Source organism: Pantherophis guttatus, chromosome 3 (assembly GCF_059756535.1).
Source record: "Pantherophis guttatus breed Tessera chromosome 3, ASM5975653v1, whole genome shotgun sequence".
Lineage (NCBI taxonomy): Eukaryota > Metazoa > Chordata > Lepidosauria > Squamata > Colubridae > Pantherophis > Pantherophis guttatus.
Genome location: NC_142065.1, coordinates 189,048,806 through 189,070,346, shown reverse-complemented (window position 1 = coordinate 189,070,346; position 21,541 = coordinate 189,048,806). Strand labels below are relative to the sequence as shown.

At 36.0% G+C, this 21,541-nt stretch overlaps 1 protein-coding gene across 6 annotated transcripts; it reads right to left on the bottom strand.

The window, feature by feature from the left end:
- Positions 1-3,232: 3,232 nt before the first annotated feature.
- On the bottom strand, positions 3,233-21,259 carry MTDH (metadherin). 6 transcript variants are annotated; one of them, XR_015733424.1, is made up of 13 exons: positions 20,254-21,000; positions 15,308-15,409; positions 14,208-14,292; positions 13,219-13,395; positions 11,634-11,702; positions 10,289-10,525; positions 9,805-9,891; positions 8,436-8,534; positions 7,564-7,691; positions 7,104-7,223; positions 6,278-6,394; positions 5,413-5,611; positions 3,233-5,015 (listed from the first exon to the last, which is right to left on the bottom strand). XR_015733424.1 is itself a non-coding variant. In XM_034422492.3 (13 exons), the coding sequence occupies exons 1-13, from the start codon at positions 20,770-20,772 to the stop codon at positions 4,945-4,947; spliced, it is 1,920 nt and encodes a 639-aa protein (XP_034278383.2). In that variant the 5' UTR covers positions 20,773-21,259; the 3' UTR covers positions 3,233-4,944. The 6 variants fall into 6 exon arrangements, 5 of the variants coding, with proteins under 5 accessions (XP_034278383.2, XP_034278382.2, XP_087746923.1 ...); XM_034422492.3 differs by having other exon boundaries at positions 5,413-5,566; positions 20,299-21,259; XM_034422491.3 differs by having other exon boundaries at positions 5,413-5,566.
- Between the last annotated feature and the right edge of the window lie 282 nt (positions 21,260-21,541).

Genomic DNA, 21,541 nt, shown 5'->3' with positions numbered 1-21,541 from the left:
TATCTGTCAGCTTCAAGTGGATGCAAAAAAAGAGATACTTTTTTGAATTAAAAATTGAACAGTATTCAATTTATTTTTGTGTGTGCCAATATTAAGAAAATAATTCCTTCTATTAAATCTGACATATACTGCACAACTAAATGATTTTACTTGTTTTTGGCATTTCTTCTATTTTGTTTAACATATATCAAACCCTGCAGTTTGCATAATCATATATCTTGAAACTACTGGTACTTCAGTTCTGTTTCTGCTGTGAGAATATTATCTTCTCCTTATGCAGCAAGAACACAATTTAAATCCTAAGTGCTGGCCACACAGTTTAGTTCAAATTATTAAGGACTAGTATAACACTCTTTAAACTATAAATCCATTTATAATGATATTGCAAATGGCTTACTGAAGCCAAGAGAAAAGCATTGCCTATTTGCTAACTGGTTGTGAGGTTGTTGTTTTTTTTGCAGTGGTTGAACATTTAGTTCTGTGCAATCTAAACTGGTAGTGAGTGAAACCACTATGCTATATTTACATTGGATTGTGTTCTTATATCAGAATAATACACACTACAGGCAAATCTAGTTTTCCCCTTCATACATGTTGCTTCAGAGAGTAATAACCTCTAGGCCAGATTTGGGCTGTCTAAGGATATTTCGATTATTGCTGATGCACATTGGATAATTGAAAAAGTCAAAGAATAGCAATAGTGCTTAGACTTATACACCGCTTCACAGCTCTCTATAAGCGGTTTAGAGTCTGCACCAGGGGAGGGTTTCAAAACCTGATAATGGTTCGCTTGTGAGTGTGCGCACAAGCACAGAGCCTCCTGCCGCTGCCGATTTCGCCTGATCCGGGACGAACCGGTAGCAACCCACCACTGGTCTGCACATTGACCCCAACAATTTGGATCCTCATTTTATCAACCGAATATGCAAACAAACTCAATATGTGCTTCATGGATTATGGAAATGTCTTCAATTGCATTGATGTCAAAATTTTGGAATATTCTTGGAAATATGAGAATTTCTGGCACACAGTCCAGAAGATGCCCTTGTCTCTGCTGTGGTGGGGGCTTGGACTGAATTGCACCTGTGTGGACTCTATCCATGCAGATCTTAGAGAGCACCATGGTTTACTGACAAGCTACCAGAGAAGAAATGGCACAAGAGATGTCTAGAGCATTGCTGGAGAAAGGCAAAAAGTGGTTGATTGATCACAGGTAAGAACATTTACTTATGACCGGTCACTTAGTGACCAGTGGAAATTACGACATCCCCCCAGAAGGTACTTATGATCCATTTTCAATGGTAATGAACGCAAATTACGACAGTGCTGAAAAAGATGTCTGCATTTACAACCCTATCTAGATTAACATTTTTTTTTAAAAAAAAATCACATTATCTACACTACTAAAACACCTTTCTTAGGAAAAGGAATTGTATGTGCTACTTATGCCAAGTTCCAAAGTTCCATTTAAACAATACAGTGCTTAGCAAAGTATATTACAGAATTAGGCTCAAATCTAACAAAGATGATTGAATTCAGGGTGACAGCTGCCATTTTGTCTTAAAAAAATCAGAATCTTAGACATAAAGTGAAGACAAACATATCAAACTAACCTATAATGCCATGTTAACATCAGGGTTGGGGCAGGAGGTTTGTAGATGATGTTGGCTCTGACTTTCCATTCTAAGAGCAATTCTGTACAGGGACACTAAGAAAAAATAATCTTCTGTATAAATTCATACCTGCAGCCTATGTCAGGAGATTTGGTTTGATTTAAATCTGGAAGAGTTGGAAGACTGACCTGAAACTTAGATCTCATGCAAGGAATTGAAAAGGATGCAACTTTAAAAAATTAAAGAGCAAAACTAAAGACATTTCTGTATAGATGTGAAATCTTCACATATTCTTTAGTAAATATATATCGTAATTTTTAATATTAAAAAAATCAGTATGTTTTCATCCAACTTCACCCATTTTTCACTCCAATATACTGATCAGTACTGCAAAGCTTAAAAGGAAAACTAAATATGCATTGATTCTTCTATCATGTAAAGTTGTATATCCAACTAAAATTACTCCTTGGAAAACATTTCATGGACTTTTATTATGTTTAGCTGTCTTTGTTGTATGTTTGTGTCATAAAAAGGTATCAAGTATACCTGGCTATTGTTAACAATGCAAATGTGGATGCACATTTTTATTGTTTGCCTTCTATAACTCTATTCTGGGAAACTGCTGTCATTGTGTAACTTGGCAGCTTAAGTACATGAATGAAATAGTTTTATAGCATTGCCCATTTTCACTACTTAAAATCTTCACATTTTGTGTATATTCCATTCTTAGGTGACAAAAATGTCATTTTCACCTTAATTGATTACATATTCTAAAATTCAAAGAAAAATCTGTCATCTACAGATATTAAATCCTAATGGGATCAGAATAAATGAAAACATCCACATAACTGAACATTTCAAATTAAAAGCTGGATCAGACAATTTATAGAATATCGATGGACATAAATCAGAAAAATGACATTTTCCAGTTCCAATGGATTGCAGAGATAGATCACTTATAAGTTTTAGTTTCATTAGGTATCATGCGTACTGACTTCTGCACAGGAATAGTATTCATAGCTAAGCAATGCTATAAGCATTGAAAAGTTCTGTTTGCAAAAAAGATTCCACAATGACTAAGAACAAATGAATTTTGCAAACTCCCACTTTTTAATGAACAACTATCCAGTTCTTCAAACCACTTCTAAAACAATATAAACTATTCAAAATTGGTTGAATATGAACTCATAAGAGACACATATTTGTAAAAGTATCAGCAAACTGTCCCAAAACAGAACTGGCCTTAGCCAAATGGCTAATTTTGCTACTATTATGAATATCATTTTGAAAGACTCATAGCATGATTTATGGAAAGCTTGAACATTTCTTTTCAGCGTCAAAAGCTGTTCTTAAAATGGGATAACATGCAGCCTTTTACAAAAGGATATCTGGTCAAGTGAAGAGCTTCTTAACTGGGAAATTATGTAATATACTTAAGATACACAGAAGAATTTTAAAAATCACAATAAAGAGCAGACACAACTAGCATATTCAATACCCTTTTAAAATTCCTATAGTTGTTGTACAGTCTATTTGGCTACCAAGAATTTTCAGGGATACCATTTTATTGTGATAAAATATTATCCACGATCTCCCTTCCCATAAATAACACAATGCTATCAATTTGCTCAATTTATTTTAACAAAATTGATGTAGAAATGTCACTGAATTAAACAAACATCTGAACATGTAAACATCTGCCATGTTCCTGAAACAGGTGTTAATACCTGTGCACATAAGAATTCATTAGGAACACTATCAATTAATAAGGCTTGTCTTCAAAACAACTAAATCCAGTTTGTTGCTTTAATTGTTCTTGCATTGCAAGTTAATTTTACGAAAATTTTCAAATGTACACAATTAGACATTATGGGAGAGTTAATAGTACCATTGGTTACAGCTGTTACAAGTTTTCTGCCACATGAAAAAAAAACTAAGCCAATCACATCAAATAATCATGGCTTTTCTTTAATAGTTGTTCACCAAGTTATGTTAATTATGGTCCTTTAAACACACACAAACATTTCATAAAGGCTATATACAGTTGTACATGGCTGAGCATGCACTATTCATAGATACCTGCCTGTTTAACGTGATGTCATTATAGTGCTTGAAAATGATGCAATTCAACTCCCATTTTAATCAATAATTACAAGTGGAAAGATGGTTCGTCTCCCATTTTAATCAATAATTACAAGTGGAAAGATGGTTTGTTTTACAATTGCTGTTGTTGCATGATTTTTTTTAAAAAAATACAAAACAAAAAACAAAATGCTAACCCCATTTAAGAACTCTAGATACAGATTCTACATAGGTTAAGGCAGTAAAAAAGCACTTCCTGATACAGGTGGTCTCAATATCAATTAAATCTGTTTTGAAGCCAACATTACTCTTTTCATTCTCTACCACATCTCTGAAGAATTAAAAAAAATAAAATTAAAAAAAAGAAACAAAAGAAAAGCAATAGTGGCAGAAAAATGAATCATGGCTTTCAAAATGACTGGGTACGAAGATTATAGGGCATCAACTAATTTCCTACTTTAGATAAAGAAAAAAATGAGGCTCACTTGGACATACTGCCTCAACAACTTAAAATTATCTGAGGATTTAAATAAGAAACTGTTAGAAGCAACTTTAGGAACCATGTTGTAGTTCTGATAAAGTATTTTAGTTTCTTGATACAGAAGTTTTTGAAGTTTAATTTAATCCACTTTTTTTTGCTGAAAAATGTTTTTATTGATTAATTCTAACACAATTTGAGTGCACACTTACTCTGAAGTCAACTATTACTCAGGCTGAAGGGTTACTCAAGAATAAGGTCTTCAGTGATACCAGCTTCTCTGTAATTATAATTAATTTCATGGTTAGCAGATTCTATTAAATATTAGAAATATATGGCAAATTTGAATAGAGTTCTTTGATTTAGGCATTAAACAGATTCAAGATAGACACCACCATTCAGTGACATGTATCAGTTTTAAAGATGATTAGAGATATTTAAGACAAATCCTCTTTCTCCAGTGGACAGGAAATAGAAATATGTTGTAAACAGGGCACTGTTTTAAAGCCAAGGTTTTAAAAATTACTTTTTCCATAGCTTGAAAATACATTCTTCAATGAGTCTTCCAGTAATGCCATTATTTCCTGTGAAATTAGGTCACCAACTTTTTCATTCAGTTCCTATTCTTAAAGATGGTTGTGTTCAAAGCAGTTTTTTTAAAAAAAATCTGTTGAAAGTTATATAAAATTCTGTACAGGTTCACAAATTATTGCATAAACAGCATAATCTCCACGACAAGTGTTTCTGCAACACACGTCCATTTCAGAAAATTCACGTTTCCCTTCTGGCTTTTTTCTTCTTTTTGATTTGCTTGGGGGATTCCCAGCTCTCTTCAGACTTGGCTAAAAGTGTAAGAGAAATCAAGAAGTGTTTTATATTGTATTTCATTACACTCATTCATACATTGCATTCTACTGATTTAAGATAGTAAAGCATATTATCAGAAGTCAGCATTATTTTATCTTTATGGCTATAAAACTTCCTTGAGTTTTTCTATATTGTATTACTTAATAATATACTTTTACAACATGGATACAATTTCCATTTAAAAGTTATTCATCATAGGTTGGCAACACACTATAAAATGCTAGAAGAGGAAATACTGGACATCTGTAAGCAGAGCACTAGCTTTGCACCTTAAGTAAGATCTATTTGATTTCAAAATACAGTTTTAATAGCTACTGTATGCAAATATCTTTTTATAAGCCTTATATGCATTTGATATAAACAATCACTTACTTTGAGGTGGAGGCACACTGTTTTGCTTAACATTAGAAATAACTTCTGCCTCCTGCAGCATCTGTGGCACTTGGGAAATTATCTTTTCAGAGTCACTCTCTGAGACAGGTACAGACAGTTCAGTAGAAACAGCAAATGAGGGCATCTCCTTCGGCTACAATAGACATTGTAGTTCAGAATACTGAGTTTTTGACATCATCTAATATCCAATCCAAAAATATGTGGATAGAATATCTTTTGAAATGTTTGATTACATACAGAACACCAAGACCCATTCTTAACACTGTCAACAAGTAAAAGCCCCAAATGCATCAAACTAGAATTTTATGAAACAGAACAGCTCTATGCACCAAGTTATAACTCTCTTTTATAAGTAACACTTTGTAAGATTTTCACTAGAAATATTTATAGAACTAATCTGCTTTTCAGATGCTGTTGTGATTGGAGCCATTTCTAGGTGTTATTAGATGGAAATTCCCACTGAAGAACATAGAATCAAGGATTGTTTAAACTGTTTTAGACTGAAACCAGGCATTATGGTGACTGTAGTACCTCCACTTTCACCTGTGAACTGTCATGGTACAACAATGCTATTGCTGGGTGAAAGCTGGGAAAGAATACTTTCTTCTCACTGGTTCATTTTAGTAACATGGTCTTTAGTCAGCAAAATATCACAACTGTTTCTGTGAATCTAACTAAAATCTATTATGCCTATCCAAATGCTGAAAACATCAATTTTAGCATATCTAACACTGTGCCTATTTCAAGCTATTAGTGCAGCAGGTTTACACTAAGTTTGCAACTTAGCTTAAAGAAGGAAAGGTTTACAAATAAACAGACATTAGCATGCCCTTTTAATTTATACCTCAGCTTGTTCACTAGTGCTGACGGTCTTTAAAGAGAAAGTTATCTCCACTTGTTGAACTTTTGAGGTATCTTCTGGAAATTCTTCTCCAGCATGTCTCTCCAGATCATCAGAATCCTAGATGTGGGAGAAAGATGACCTAATTAAAAAGAATGAGGTTTGGACGCATTACTAAAATAATCTGAATGAATGAATGAATGTGGAACCTAGTAAGAAGCTATAAATGATACATTTCCATGCAATGTTAAAACAGAAACCTTTTTCAAATGATATAGTCACATTCATATATTTTCACTCCAATTAGCTTCAAAGATAAACCACGTAAATATGAAGCAAAGGAGAAAAGCTCTATTTTTGTCCAGAATAGACCTAATGGGATATACTCCATAAGCAGGCAACATGCTTTTCTTTTTAAGGAGGGGAAAGCGCTTCAGAGGGCATGACAACGAGTGGACAGAATCAGTTTTTGCTATTTTGTCAAAAGGCTCTTTCATAATTTAGGCTTGACTTAAGCTGCCAGTATAATTTTCACATATTTCCTGTCTCAGAACAGAAAGAAATCGAAGTTAAACAATGCCAGATTAATTTTAAGAACAAGTTTTGAGAGGTGCCAGTTGCCCATCCCAATTATTCAAAGCATGACTGTGCAAACTCAGTTTGTAGTAAATCCATTTAAAGGAAAAAAACCATATAGGTTTTGCATAGATATCAAGCATATTGTGGCTTAATGTGAACCATAAGAAACACAGAAGCAAACCAGTTAAATTTTAATCCACGCATGGCTCACTCTTAAATTTCCTTCAAAAGGCTAATATTTGTTTCTTGCCTGTACAGGAGAGTTAGCCTCTTCTCCCTGCTTTTTCTTTTTCTTCTTTTTCTTTTTTGATTTGCCACTTGCAGTACTTTGTTGAGCTGCTTCAGGCTTTTCTTTCTCTTCATCTGATGCCTAATACAAAACCAGAGATCCATCAATATCACATTTGTACCCCAATCCTAACCCTAACTCAATGTATCATTAATGTAAGTTTTCGTTTCAACCTTTCTCCAATTATAATTTAACAATAAATTACAACATGCATGTGATAGTGTCATGATGCAAATCCTACTCTTACACACTTACATACATGTCATGTTGTTTGGTGACATGCCTTATAGGGCCAATTGTCCCTCCGGCTAATCCTATGAATATCTTTGGGTGTTCTAGTTCTTTCTATAAAGTGAGAACTATCAAACTCAAACAGTACATGTCTTACTAACAATTCCTGCAGCAGCTGTCAATTTGATACCTTTTGAGTTTCAGATAATGCTTCTTCAAGTTGTGGAATGGAAGGAGGGTTTTCTTCTTCAACCCAGTTCCCCCATTCCTCTGCTGGGGCATTCCAGTCAGAAGATGGATCAGCAGAAGAAAGCCCATCTGTGAGAAATAAAGTTTCAAGTGGATGAACAAGACAGTAAGGTAAGAATACCTATTTTGCAATACATGTCTAATTTCATACCACATATTTTAATAACAAAAGTCTGGGAGTAGGAATTTAAAATATTCCTTCTCAAAATAAATTTAAAAAGTTCGACCTGATCATTAAAGGTAAGTATTAAGTACAATGATAAAACAACTCAATTCTCTGATCTTGCCCTGATACTAATGGCAACCTTCCACACAGATACACATAGAAAATCCTTACATTCAAAATAGAATGACAAAAATAAAGGATAGTGGATCAGTACTTCAGAGGAATCAATTATGGTCCTCTATAGAAGAAAAAGTATAAATTTAGAAGCAACATCGCAGTCTAATACTGATCAAGTTATTCTTGAATTTTGCCTTTCAAATGTTTTCTTATTAATATAATATTGAAATAAATTTTTCAAAGTAGAATATGGCTGAATAAACAATTTAGAAAAAGTCATGTAGATGTTGCATTGATAAAGAAAAAAAATACATTAAAAAAATTGGTTTATTTCTTAAATTTGCTTGTATGAACATTTCAAGCATTAATTATTGATCAAGGAATCTATCCTTGTTTTTTGCAAAACTATTTTGAAAGCAAATGGATAAATATTTGGTGTTGTTTACGAGAGCAGTTGTAAATAGGAATATGAATGCAAAAAAGTAAATGCAAATTAAGCAAAATCAGGGAAGATTCTAAAAGGAACATACTTAATCCAGACCACTCGTCATCAACAGGTGCCTGGTTACGATTTAAATCCCACTGAAAATCTGTAGTACTAGGTTGAGAAACAGATTCGCTATTGGATCCTAAAAAGGGCAGAATACATACCCAGTCACTCCACGAGAATGATATGTAGGCTCATTATTCCACATTAACTTTTATCAGATAGAGGTAGTCCTCAAATCCATCCATCCTTCCTTCCTTCCCCATTCAAAGTTACAGAACACTGAATGAACTACATCTAGTCCTTGAAATTAGCCACTGCAACACCCCATAAGCATGTGATCAGAGTTTGGGTACTTGGCAGTCCATCTGGATTTAAAATCAGAACTTCAACTTTTCTCCCATGCCTCTCTCTTTGGCTGCCTTGCACAGTGGCACTCCTCAGCAGTGGCGCTTGGGCTGGGGTAGAGGCTTGGGGCCTTCAGCAATCTAGCCGGTCACCACTATGCTTCTACGTCAGCCCCACAGAGTATCATCTCAAGCCCCACGCCACAGCCATCCACTGCAGACCTACAGAATAAAACCCAAACTGCCCTAAATAATCTTTTTTCTGCCACCTTGCTACCCTTGCATCCTGCACTTATTGGCTCGGCCACTCCCAGATGATCTCTATCTTTCTCCCACTGTTAATGAGTTTTGCTCAGCCTAGCCTTATGTGAAGCAGCTGTTCTTGTGCTGCTTTGGAAGATTTCGGAGGTTTTCTGAAACTTCGCAAGAAGGCTGCACTTGCCATTCTCCAAACTGTAGCAAAGGGCAGCAAGGGTGAACAGAGTGCAGGGTGGTGAGGCCTAGCACAGTCAGTGAAGTGGAGGGCGACAAGGTGGCCAAAAGAACTGCAGAATGTAAGGTGGCCAAAAGGACAGAGATAGGGGGGAAGATAGGTGAGGTGGGCCTGAAGAGGAGACAGTCTCTAATCGTACTGAGACTTGGGGCTGGAATGGATCATACTGAGAAACAGTGAGATTCGGCTGACAGTGGCAACAGGGATATTGGGACTGTTGTCGCTAAGTGATGGGTCATGTGACATCATGCTTTACAACTGCATTGCTTAGCAACAAAAATTCCAGTCCCGATTACCATAATAACCTAAGGACTACCTTTATATGGGATATATGCATCAGACTTACTTCTTTGTTGTCACTGACACTAATGATTCAGCTTCACTGACCTAGGCAACATTTTATTTTCATAAAAAGAACAAGCACAGTCCTTCCCTTTTCCAAATGTTGAAAATGTATTGAGTTGAACTTGAATACTTGAAATTTAGGATTTTACCCGAATAGAACATGTTATGCCATAAATAGGACACACATGTAGTTCATTTATAAGATGCCTGTTTAAAGCATATCATACCAGAGACTGTAGGATTTAGTCCCAAGGGAGTAAATGAAGCAGAACTTTGTTCAGGAGTATTAATTCTTCCATCGACTCCAGACCAAGCTGTTAACAACAACAGAAAAATAGTATGTGTGTGTGCTCATATCATATATTTGCCCACACTGACAATTAGGAATACATTTCTAAGAGAGATTCTCACAAATCAAAGTAAATCGGCATACTTCTGCACCTGCATAAAATCTCATTCCTATTTTAAAGAAATATAATAGCCATATATTATGCATGTGTAAAATCCCACTATAATTTAGTAGATATTCTGCTTTAACTGACAATCTGCCCTCCTTTTAGACTGAGGTTATTGTGCTTTGAAAAGTAAGGGATAAAAAAAAATCCAGGATCAGGAAATTAAGGAAACATTCCCATGTTTTTCTGTTTTAATTTTAGTCCTTTCACAGAACCAAAACCAAACCAGCCAGGAGAAACAAGCACTTAATCTTACCTATACCAGGGAATAAAGTACGTTCACCCCAGGTTCTGCCAACCAGGGATACTCCCCAATCCTTCCCATTTCCATTATCTCCAGCATCTTTTCCCCAAGCTGATGTCTCAGTTTTCCTCTTGCTACCTGCAGAAGACCCTGCAGTCCATTTCTCCTCACTTGCACCAATCTGAGGAGAAATCTTAACAGGTTTTTCATTCCAGTTGCCTCCGTTTACTGTGGGGCCTTCACTCATTCCTGAAAGAAATTTTAAACAGGAAACAGAGAGTTAACTTTGTTTGCTGGTAAACATGGTAGTAAAACAAACATATGTTACTGCAATTATAATCTAAACATTTTCCAGTATTATATCATTGCTATTATGTTTTTAAGAACCAGCTCGTTTCTGGCTTCATATTTCAATATTCCTTTTGACCCACAATTTTCTTCTAATAACGGCTGTTCACTATCTCATGATGATAAAAGTTGAGAACACAATTGTCGCATTTGAATTACCAAATGTCAATTTAAATACTTTTGTAGTTCAGACAAATAGAAAAGTATAGCTAATGTGATTTTGGGGTTTCTATAAAGAAGGAAAAATTGTTGCTGATTTCCATTTAGAATTTTTCAGTTTTTTGGCATATTGTTATCCAAAGCCATCACTGCAGAGCAGCCTTTGATTTCCTTATAGCTATAGTTACTATGTTGGAGAGAATGTATGGAGGAGTTATCAAATAGTATCCAGAGAACAATTAAATTTGACCACCCTTAGGTTTGTACTGTTTTTTATTATGCACATTTCAAAACAATTATTATAGAATTACTTATGTCAGATTTATTTCTGAATAAAGATATAAAAGATCAATCTGTAAACTTCATATTCATTTAAACTTGAAGCTCCTGTAAATCTCTGTTGTTTGAATTATATCCACATTCATATTTCATTCATATTCATAATTATCAGGAGATAACTAAGCTACAATATACAGAAAGTAAAAATATGCAGTGTAAGTTAAGTAAGAACTGTATAGCCCTGATGTTAGATATCAAAATTAAACATTAATCATCTGAATAATTAGGTAAAAGCTGGGAAGCTCTGGCACTCTCACTGTATGTTGTACCCATCCTGCTACTACAACCGATGGTATACCTCACCATCATCAGGATAGAGATTAGAGATTCTTTATTAATATACAGCAAGAATTATCTTGCACTATCACAATATATCTGACTTTTTACTTATATAAGTAATATATATTACTGACTTATATAAACCAATGCACAAAATTCAAATGATCTTAGAACTTAAAGAACCACATTGTGAAATAAATAATGATAATAATAATAATAAAAAATTACATACCTTGCTGAAGTGCAGCATCACCTTTTCCAGATTTAGAATTGCTAATTTGAACATTCAAAACTGGATCACCTTATTTAAAAACAAAGGAGATAATTTAATTATCAAATGTCTTCAGTCTGTTGTTTACTGCAGATGAATAGGCAGCACAAAGCCTAAACCCAAAAAATCAAAGCTTTTATATTTTATTACAAAAAAAATCTATCCATCAATTTTTGGAACACAATTTTATTTTATTAAAAATAGATTTTGTTGCTTAAGAGTAAATCAGAAATCATATTTATAAGAACTGCAATATGCTGCAAAATACTGCAGATATGATTTCCTTCATTGATATATATATATGATTTGTCCAGAACTAATGATTTTATTGTTATTTAAGTTACAAACAGTATTAGTCTTTTGACCAACAGTCAACAACTGACACTTTCCACTTGTTTGAGATGGTGGCCATAGAAATTAAATCTATAAATCAGTCAAAATATGAATTAATATTTTCCTGATAATATAGTATTAGTATTTTTTTTTCTTATGGAACAAACCTCAGTTATAGAGAAGATAAATTTTATTTGTACAGGGATTGTGTTGTTGTGCCATAAATATCACAGCTAGAGATTTATTCCGTATTCTAAAAACTTAAAGGTTAATATATAATTCAAAATACTGTATTTTTAATGAGCTGAGCTTATTTATATTTCCTTTTCAAATGTAATAAACAATACTACTCTGAAAATATAATTCTTTTCTCTTATTTACTATTCTTGCCTAAATTGATTTATTTGACATAAACAATACAAATGATCTGCTTGCTAACATGTATGTTTACTACATAATGGCTAGATTGATATGCCTATAACGTTGGACCATAAACCATAGGTCACAATCCAGAATGGATTAATATATAAGCCAAGGTAATATATAAGGAAAGAAGTGCATATAAATAGGCAAATAAATGAAACAATCATCCTCTAAAACTATTCAAGTAACAACAACAACAATAAACTGAATATATTCCACCATGTTCAAGAGATAATCAGGGTATTTCAAAAAGTGTCAACTATCCATAATTTTGTGTGTGTGTGTGTGTGTGTGTGTGTGTGTGTGTGAACTTCATGTGTCCTTCAAGTAAATCTCCAAAAGGTCTGAGTATGTCTTATAAGAAGCTCATGGTCTTGTCTAACAGCTATTGCAGCAGTTATAAAGATTTAATTTATTTGCAGAACGTAAGTGTGATTTAATTTATTATTTTTAAACTACATATTTTAGACAGAAATAAATTACACAAAATACGGGATATTTAGAGTTGTATAAGGACTCATTTACTTGCATCAACTAAACAACAGTTCCAAAACTAACAAAAGAGAAAGGTACAAGGGAAGACTACACATCAAAACAATAAAAACACATTATCTGTACTGTAGATATTTATACTTAATGTTTTAATCAATAACAGGGTTTTAGAACATATTTAATTATATGCAAAGAGCTTTCTTTATGAAGCATTCTTTATACTATAGTACTTTCTTTTTCTTACTGCCCTATCCTTAAAGATGAGAAATTAGAAAGTACAAGAAAAATCATGATTTACCTTTACTTTTTCTAGGACCAACTGAAAATGGTATTGCAGATGCTATTTGTTCAGAAGATACTGTTACTGGGATTTCCAAGGATGGTAAATTTGATTCTGACCCAGTATCAGTCAGTACCTTGTCACGTTTACGTTGTTGCCGTTTTTCTCTGTTGCTGATTTTTGTTTCCCATGCGCCTGAAACAGTCATAAAAAAGCATTACTTACAGTCAGTAACATACTTTTCAAAATGTGCATCAGGGAGCTTAAGGTATTACTCAGGAACTTACCAGGAATTATTAAATGAGATTATGATCCAACATATGATCAAAAGTGCATCTCCAGCAACTGTCTTTATATTATTATATTAAATTTGGATGCTAACAAATCTTTGCAGGCTCACATGGCTTACAAATAACATACTAAAATATAGATATAGCTTCCACTTCTCACTTTTGAATATCTGTATTGCAAATGTAGCTCTGGCTGCCCTGAACTCTGTAGATGGAAGTTTTTATAATGATTAAAGAAGACTGCTTATGCAGACAATTAAATTGATGTCCTTCTAAAACATTCCAAAATGTCTGGCCACTGCTTTTTTCTTAAGATGTAGTGTGCAATAATGCAAGTTTAATTTTGCTTTCTATATATTGGACAAATTTTAATATTCAAAAATGATTCTTAAATAAAATAGGCAAACTTCCAAAATTCAATGTAGAGATTGAGCTGTATGAAGAATATCAGCCTATTAAAAGGTTAGTAACATTGCACCTTTTTAAGATATGAATATGAACTATGAATTCTTTAATTAATTATGGCTTGCATTTAGAATTTGCTTTCTGTGGACATATAAGACAAAAAGCTCAGAGTCTAAAGGAATCCTTTTGGAAAAATGGAAGTAATGCTTGTAACCCACTTCCTCCCACTGCAATTTCCTCCCAAAATCTGCATTGGATGCTGGAAGACATCTTGTAGTCATAGGGAAATGTAAAGAACTTGTTTTTCGGTACCTTCATCGGCTTCCTTTCCATCACCACGTGACTGATCCTGAGCTGTTTTAGCGTCTCCTTTTGTTTTTTTCCTATTTTTCTTTGACTAAAGTAGAAGGAAAATATTTTCTCTCAGAATAAATTAATGCTATCAAAATGTCTAAAGTCCAGCAACAGGAATGACCCCAGAAATATGATGAAGTTATATAAGCTTTCAAAGTTTTTAAATTTTTCAAAAACTTATGAACACAAAACCAACAGTATCTTGATTCATATTACTTACAGAAGATGCACACTTATATAACAAAGTATCTTAAAGACACAATTTTAGATAGAAAATTTTAAAGTCTCTTTCATCTCATTGGGTCTTACTTCTGAAAAGGCTTGTAATATGGCACAAATTTGCATCAAGAAAATCAAGACATTGCTTGTGGGAAGCTGGCAGGAGCTCAGAAATAACTCTTCCTATTTTCAACTTTACTGAGGGGAGGATGAATAAAAGGAGCTATGAACCACAAGGAAAACTGCACCCCTGCTCCCTATCCTGGTGTGATCCCAAGGGCCTGGGAGGCATCCATGGTCAATGGGTGGGCACTCTTTCTCTTTGGAGGAAGGGAGCCTTTGGGATTTCGCCCTTTATGGGGGAGGCTACTTTACACTGCATCCTTTGAGTTTCCCAAGTGTTTAAAGGCATAGACGGCAGGGGGAGATGGGCAGGTGGAGAGAGTTGCAATGCCCCTGTCGTCAATCAAAGTGCAGGTGGGCTGCTAAGTGTCCAAATTTTTAACACAAGAATGCAGGGTGTTTCAACAACCATAACTCAAGGCACGGGTTGCAGTTCAGTGCTGTCATAATTTTGTTTGCTGAACAAATTGTCATATGTTGAGGACTCCGTATAGACTTTTGAAGACAGAAAAGACTGTTTCTCTAGTCTTAAGAGTTGACCCACTCTGACACAAGATACAAAATCCATTCTTGGAGGGAACTTATTATTTGTAGTTAAAGTAAACTGTGGCTGATCCAACTCCAGCAAAATAAAGCAAGGGCCAGTTTAATACTGATCTTGAATTGAAAGATTAAAAATAATATTTTTAAAAATCAGTCACTAACTAATAACCAACCTTTTCAGTTTTCTTTTCCATATCCAATGTCTGCTTCAGATTCTCTTTTCGTGTTGTCTGTATTATTTCTTCAGATACATCATGAGCTGGTTGACCATTAAGCTGAGTATATATATATATATATATATATATATGATAAATGATAAATATTATGCAACGGAAATAAACCTGTCTATATTAAATACTTAATTACTGTACAACATAAATATCAGTATTTTATCAATTTAAATGAAATGTACCAAGGATATAGTGACTTTAATTGCTTAGATCAGGGGTGTCAAACTCAAGGCATGCGGGCTGCATCTGGCCCATGGAGTCATCCAGGAAATAGCAAAGGACTGCCCACGGTGCCTCTGGCATCCAAAAAAGGGCGCAGGAGGCACACACAACCCCCCCACGCCCCATTTTTGGCCTGGACAGTCTCCTGCAACACTGCTGGCCAAAACGGAACATGGGGACCTCCCACGCTGCATTTTGGCCGGCAGGGTGCTACAGGAGGCCTCTGTCCCAGCCAGCCCACAGAGGAGAACTACAATGCTGATCCGGCCCTCGAAGAAATCCAGTTTGACACCCCTGACTTAGATGCTGGACAATAAGATTATAACTAATATATTATTATGCTATTCACACATTTTTCATACTGCCTCCTTTGATTCCATGCAATTGACAATAAAATTATGAAATAATCCATAAATAAAAATTCATCCTCTTTAAACTAGCACAATCTAATTAAAAATGGTTATCCAGTCACCATCAACTCAATCTAATGTCTGTTTAAAAAGAATTCTTCAGAACTTTCCAGAATGCCAGTCATTAGAAATAGCCTTATCTTTGGGAGAAGCAAGTTTTACAATGTCAGGGCAACCATGGGAAAGGTCTACGATCTAACTGACACTCCTTTCTCCACTCCCTTATACTCTTAACATCTAACAATGAAGTAACTTAATCTCGTCAGAGAAAACTAAAATAGATGCAAACAGTACCACTTCATTATGAGTCAATCGAAGTTAAAACAGTTAATTTAAAGCCTGCTTTCAGTTAAATATACCAAGGCCACAAAAGTACCATTTGGGATTGCATTTGGTTTCACAAGAATGATACTACAATAGAAGCAAAACCCTGTAACAAAGCGTTGCAGTTTAAAGGTCTCCTATTCAGGAATACATGGAACTTTCATTGTTTTATTCAAAATTTTCCTGACAGAAAATTACAGCCCTAAAGAAGTTTCACATTATTACATTTACATTATTTGCTTGCCCACTTACATATCCTTTCAGGGCTGTAAAACATAATGTGTTTTAATATAATCCCACCAGTCTTTGATTCAAATTGTTGGGCTATTGTAGCTTAAACTGATCTTTTAAAAAATTGAATAATCATGTTCAATTTCTCTATTTTAAGCTTTTTGGACACACTTATAAGCAGTGTTTAAATGACATTCCTAAAAATATATACATTTATCAGGGTTGATTTGTATTATATATATTATATCTTCCACTTCAATGTTATTTGGTAGAAAAGTAAGAAACACTATGCATGATTTTCTATTTTATACGGATTAAGCGGGCAGTCCTTAAAATATTCAGCATAATCTGGAATCTTCCAATTTCATGCCCAAAAAGGCAATCAAGGCATAGGATTTCAATAGATTGAGAAGGATAAGTAAGAAGAAAACATTTTTTTCTCTTGGCTTAGAAAATAATTGGCATGACTATTAGCTAGCTATGCTGCTGATACATGCAACTGAAAAAGATTGCAGTGCAAGTGCAGTGGCAAGATAGTTTTTAGTTCAATGCGAGTTTTGAAGAGCCAGAAATGTATGCAAGTAATCTAAACGTAGCAATTCAGTTTTGCTGGAGATATATCATACGTTGGAAATTTTATCGAGAACAGAAAGTATGACATGACAGGTAAATTGAAAGCTCACCCGGATCTAAGAAAAACTTATCAAGAGTAGTACACTACCTCTTTCAGTTACGCTACAGACCATGTCTTCTCAAAACAGATATGATTTATTTTAACCAGATATTACTTGTGCCATAGAACAGTATAAAACCTAATACAGGATCCAACAAATTCCTTATATTATGCAACTATCACCACTGGAAAAAATATTAAAATACATCGCTTTAAAGCCAAATTTTCAGTAACAATTTTTGTTTGTTGATATTTTGGATACCAGATTAAATGCAATTATACCATAAAACTATGGTTTTCAAAATGTATACTGATGTGATCAAATCTGGAGCAGAGGTCCAGATCCAGATCCAAACACTACAACTTAATGTTATGGGGCAGAAAACTCATAGATAAAAATAGTAATACTTTTGACAGAATCATTTCTATCACAAATCTCTCTCCTTCCTTCTTCTCTGACTCTTATTGCTCAATACACTCAGAAAGAATATTGCTTCACATACCCCAAGGAGGAACATCTCCACATGCAGGCAAGCTCTCTGCTGGTGAAGACCAGGCACTCCGCTTCACTATTAACACTAAGTCTGTGCAGCGCTCTGGATTTGATCCGGTAAAGATACATTTAGGTACTCACATTAGACCTCTAAGCAACTCCTTTAAAGCAGCCATGTTCTTTCCTGGAATAAAGTCCTCTGTAGCTATTATATAAGCCCAGAACAAGATATGTTTAAGGAGTTGCCAGTAGGCGCCATAAGTACTCTAAAGCATCTTCTTTCTTCAAATTCAGAGCATTGCATTGTGCTAATATCACTGCTAATTAAATATGATCAGTTTGTCTTGCAGAGTTATAACCTGAATGAACAGAGCAGAATAGTAATTGCATACAAAAAATTCCACTGTAAACATAAAGGGAGAAAGAATATATAGTATAATCACTGCAGTTTCCTATGCCATTCAATGGGACTGGGAAAAGCACTCAGCAGTTTTCACTCTTCTGTCATTCCCTCATATCTTTTATATTCAATTTTCTATGACAGTCTCTCACATTTTTGGGATTCATTCTGCATCCATTTCTTCTTTCTGTGTGTGTCACAAGGAAAGCCTATTCCCACGATTACTAGCCTGCATCAGGATGCAGTTACTTCATGGAGATGGTTATCTACTTGGCCTAAAGGATTCACTTCTTCCGCCTCTGTACCGATTTGTCATAGAGAAGGAATACAGTTTGCACAACTGGAGCAATGCATGCTGGCATCTACTGAATCAGTGACTAAGACCCAGAAGAACTGCTAATTAAATGACACTGCTCCTTTTATCCTAGCAATTTGGGGCTATAAAATCAACAATAGCAACTTGAATTGTGCCCAGTTTCTGAAGGGCATAAAAGGAGTATATCGAAGTATATGAAACTGCTAACTGGCAAGGTTTTTGAAAGAAGTGATTTGCTACACAATTAATGTGAACAAACTACAGTATTTTTAAATATTTTTTTTTGCAAAAGACGTATCTGCTTTAGCAAGGGAAATGCTTCATTTGCACAAATGGATATTGTAAACACCTCTTTCAAATGCTTTGCAAAGCCCTACCAAAAAGTAGGTTTCCAGAAGAAAAAACAATTGTAAAAGGTTGGCAGATTCCCCTGGAATATTAAAATGCAAAGGTGGATTCAGAGACACACTAACTGGGATTTCTTTCAGAGCATGATGAACTCCAGAACAAGCAATCTAATTATTTTTAAGAATAATTCCATTCATTGGCTTAAACCAAGTGTAAACAAGCTGATGCTCCTCAGATAAGTTTGGATTTCAATGAACAATTACTACCTATATTATCAATCTCAAATAATTATGAAAGTCATTGTCTAAAATATCTGAAGACACTAAAATTGCCAAGCACTGATTCAGAAATTACTTCACTATATTTGACTATTAAAATAGTTGAGCTTATCCAAATGTAAGCAAGAGCATACAATTCTGATCACAATGTCTCTTAATGGATTTTCCAATTCCATATTAATGCTTCCAATATCATGCCCACAAAATAATTTCAAATCCATACTGCACTGCTTTAATACACTGAAACTAATAAACAAGCAAGACATGTACCAGAATCTGTAGTTTTATAAACTTTTGACACGAACTTTGGAGATTTAAATTTACTGTGCTTTACATATAATTTTAAGCCTATAAATAACCTTTCAAATATCCCAGTGCACCCAATAATGTGGTCATGTATAATTTGCTTTTGCACATAATTCTGAACAAAATTTAAAAGTCTTAAGCATTATTTTATAGCAAACAGAAGGACAAAAAATGTGTGACCAGCATATTTCTATTATAGCTATTATGAATATTTATTCATGAAACATTTAAATATTTCTGATTCAGAAGGATCAAGCAATTAATATTTATGCTGAAAAAAGTTTAACTGAATCAACCCCACTGAATTCTATATCTAAAATTAGTATTAGTCGATTAAGAAACATTTATCGACACCATGTGAGCAAATGTTAAAAAGTCTGACCTTGTAGTCCAGCCAAGGGTTATTGCTTCACAGATTTTCTGTGCAGCAAAGTTACGAAACTCAGATATGGATTCTCAAATTTTGTGACACATGCATAAGTATTCTGATTTATTTACTGCCTCCTCGTTAAAAACCTAACCAAATAGTTAACGATTACTCTGACATTACTTCTAAAGAAAAACCAAACTATAGAAAACCAGTAATGTTGTAGTAAGCGACCCCTCACCAGAGCAATCACATGAGCACCGCAACTTCAAAAGGCTCTTAGAAGATTGCAGATTATCGCAGTGATATGAGAGAGAGAAAAAAAAATCTAACTACGCATTACATTGTTCTGGGGAACCCATTTTCTGACATTAATTTCAGAATATGGGGGTGGGGAGGCATGACAGGGTAGAGGTGAAGGCATGTAACCAAGAACTTTTCAAAGCCAAGAGGCATGTAGAAAAGCCCCAAATCTCAGCCAGAATAAAGTGCATTGAACCCAGGCCCTTGTTAACACCCACATTTCCTTCACAGCCACTTTTGATACCCGTCGCCCTGGCACCCACCCGACCGGTTTTCTCCGCTGCCTTCTTTTTATTGCGCTTCTTCTGCTCTTCCCCCTTCAGCAGCAGCATCGTGGCAGTCCCAGGAGCCCCCTTGTTCGAGACGCCGCCGCCGCCGCCTCCCGTCAAGCCCGGGGTCGCCGCCGTCTCCTCGTCATCTTCTTCCTCCTCTTCCTCGTCGTCGTCGTCGTCGTCTTCCCCCACTTCGGCCGCCCTCCTGGAAGGCTTCCTGCGCGCATCCCCTCCACGGGCGCAGGCCGCGGCCCACAGGAGCCCCAGCAGCAGCAGCAGCGCCAGAAGTGACGTGGAGAGCAGGACGAGCCAGGTGGGCAGATGCTGCGGCTCCAGACCGGCAGGCAACGGCAGGCCCAGCTCGGAACGCAGCAAACCCACCCCGGACGACAACACGTCCCGTAGCCGGGCCGACACCTCCTCGGCCTGCTGGGCCACGGCCTCCAACCAGTTCGGTGCAGCCATGGCTCCAGCGGACACCGAGCACGGCGCTCACGTCACTGCCAACGCATCGCCTCGGTACCGAGTTCGGAGGCCCTCGGCGGTTCCGCCGCCCTTCCGCTCCGTCGACAGGCAGGAAAAAAAAAAAAAGGACCGGCGATTGGCGCCTCGCTTCGGCGGGGAGAAGCGCCGCCTCGGCCTCCCGCGACCTAAGAGAGCAACGTCACCCTCCGCCGCCGAATGTCGGCGGCCGCAGCGAACTAGCGCGCACGCGCGCCTGGAAATGCCCCGCACGGGGGGGGCGACGAGGACGGTCACGTGGGGCTTAGGGAGCCGTCGGTTGGGGAGCGCGAAGAGCGCGCGAACGCGTCGGCTGTCTCCTCCGTCCTCATTGGTGGGCGCTTCCCCCCTCCCCCCCGCTTTTCTTTTATGGTCGGAGCCGAAGAGATGCCCCTTAGCGAGCCTGACAGAGCGCGTCATGCCTTGCCTGGGATTGGACGGCGGCGAAGTTGTAAGGAATCTCGACGTGGCAGCGATTTCCTCACGGAGGCGAACGGGAGGAGGAGCTATTCCCCTCGATCTCACCAATCAGAGCCTTCGAAGGAATAAGATTGACAGCAGTGCCTGATAGGAGAAATGAATCACTTCCCCCCCAAAAAGATTTATTATTTAATATAATATTAAAACAGAAGGATATTATAATTGCATTTGATGTCCCTGCTGATATTTAATATATTCAATATTCTCTCATTATAGTTACATTGGATCTTTAATCATACAAGATAACAATAAT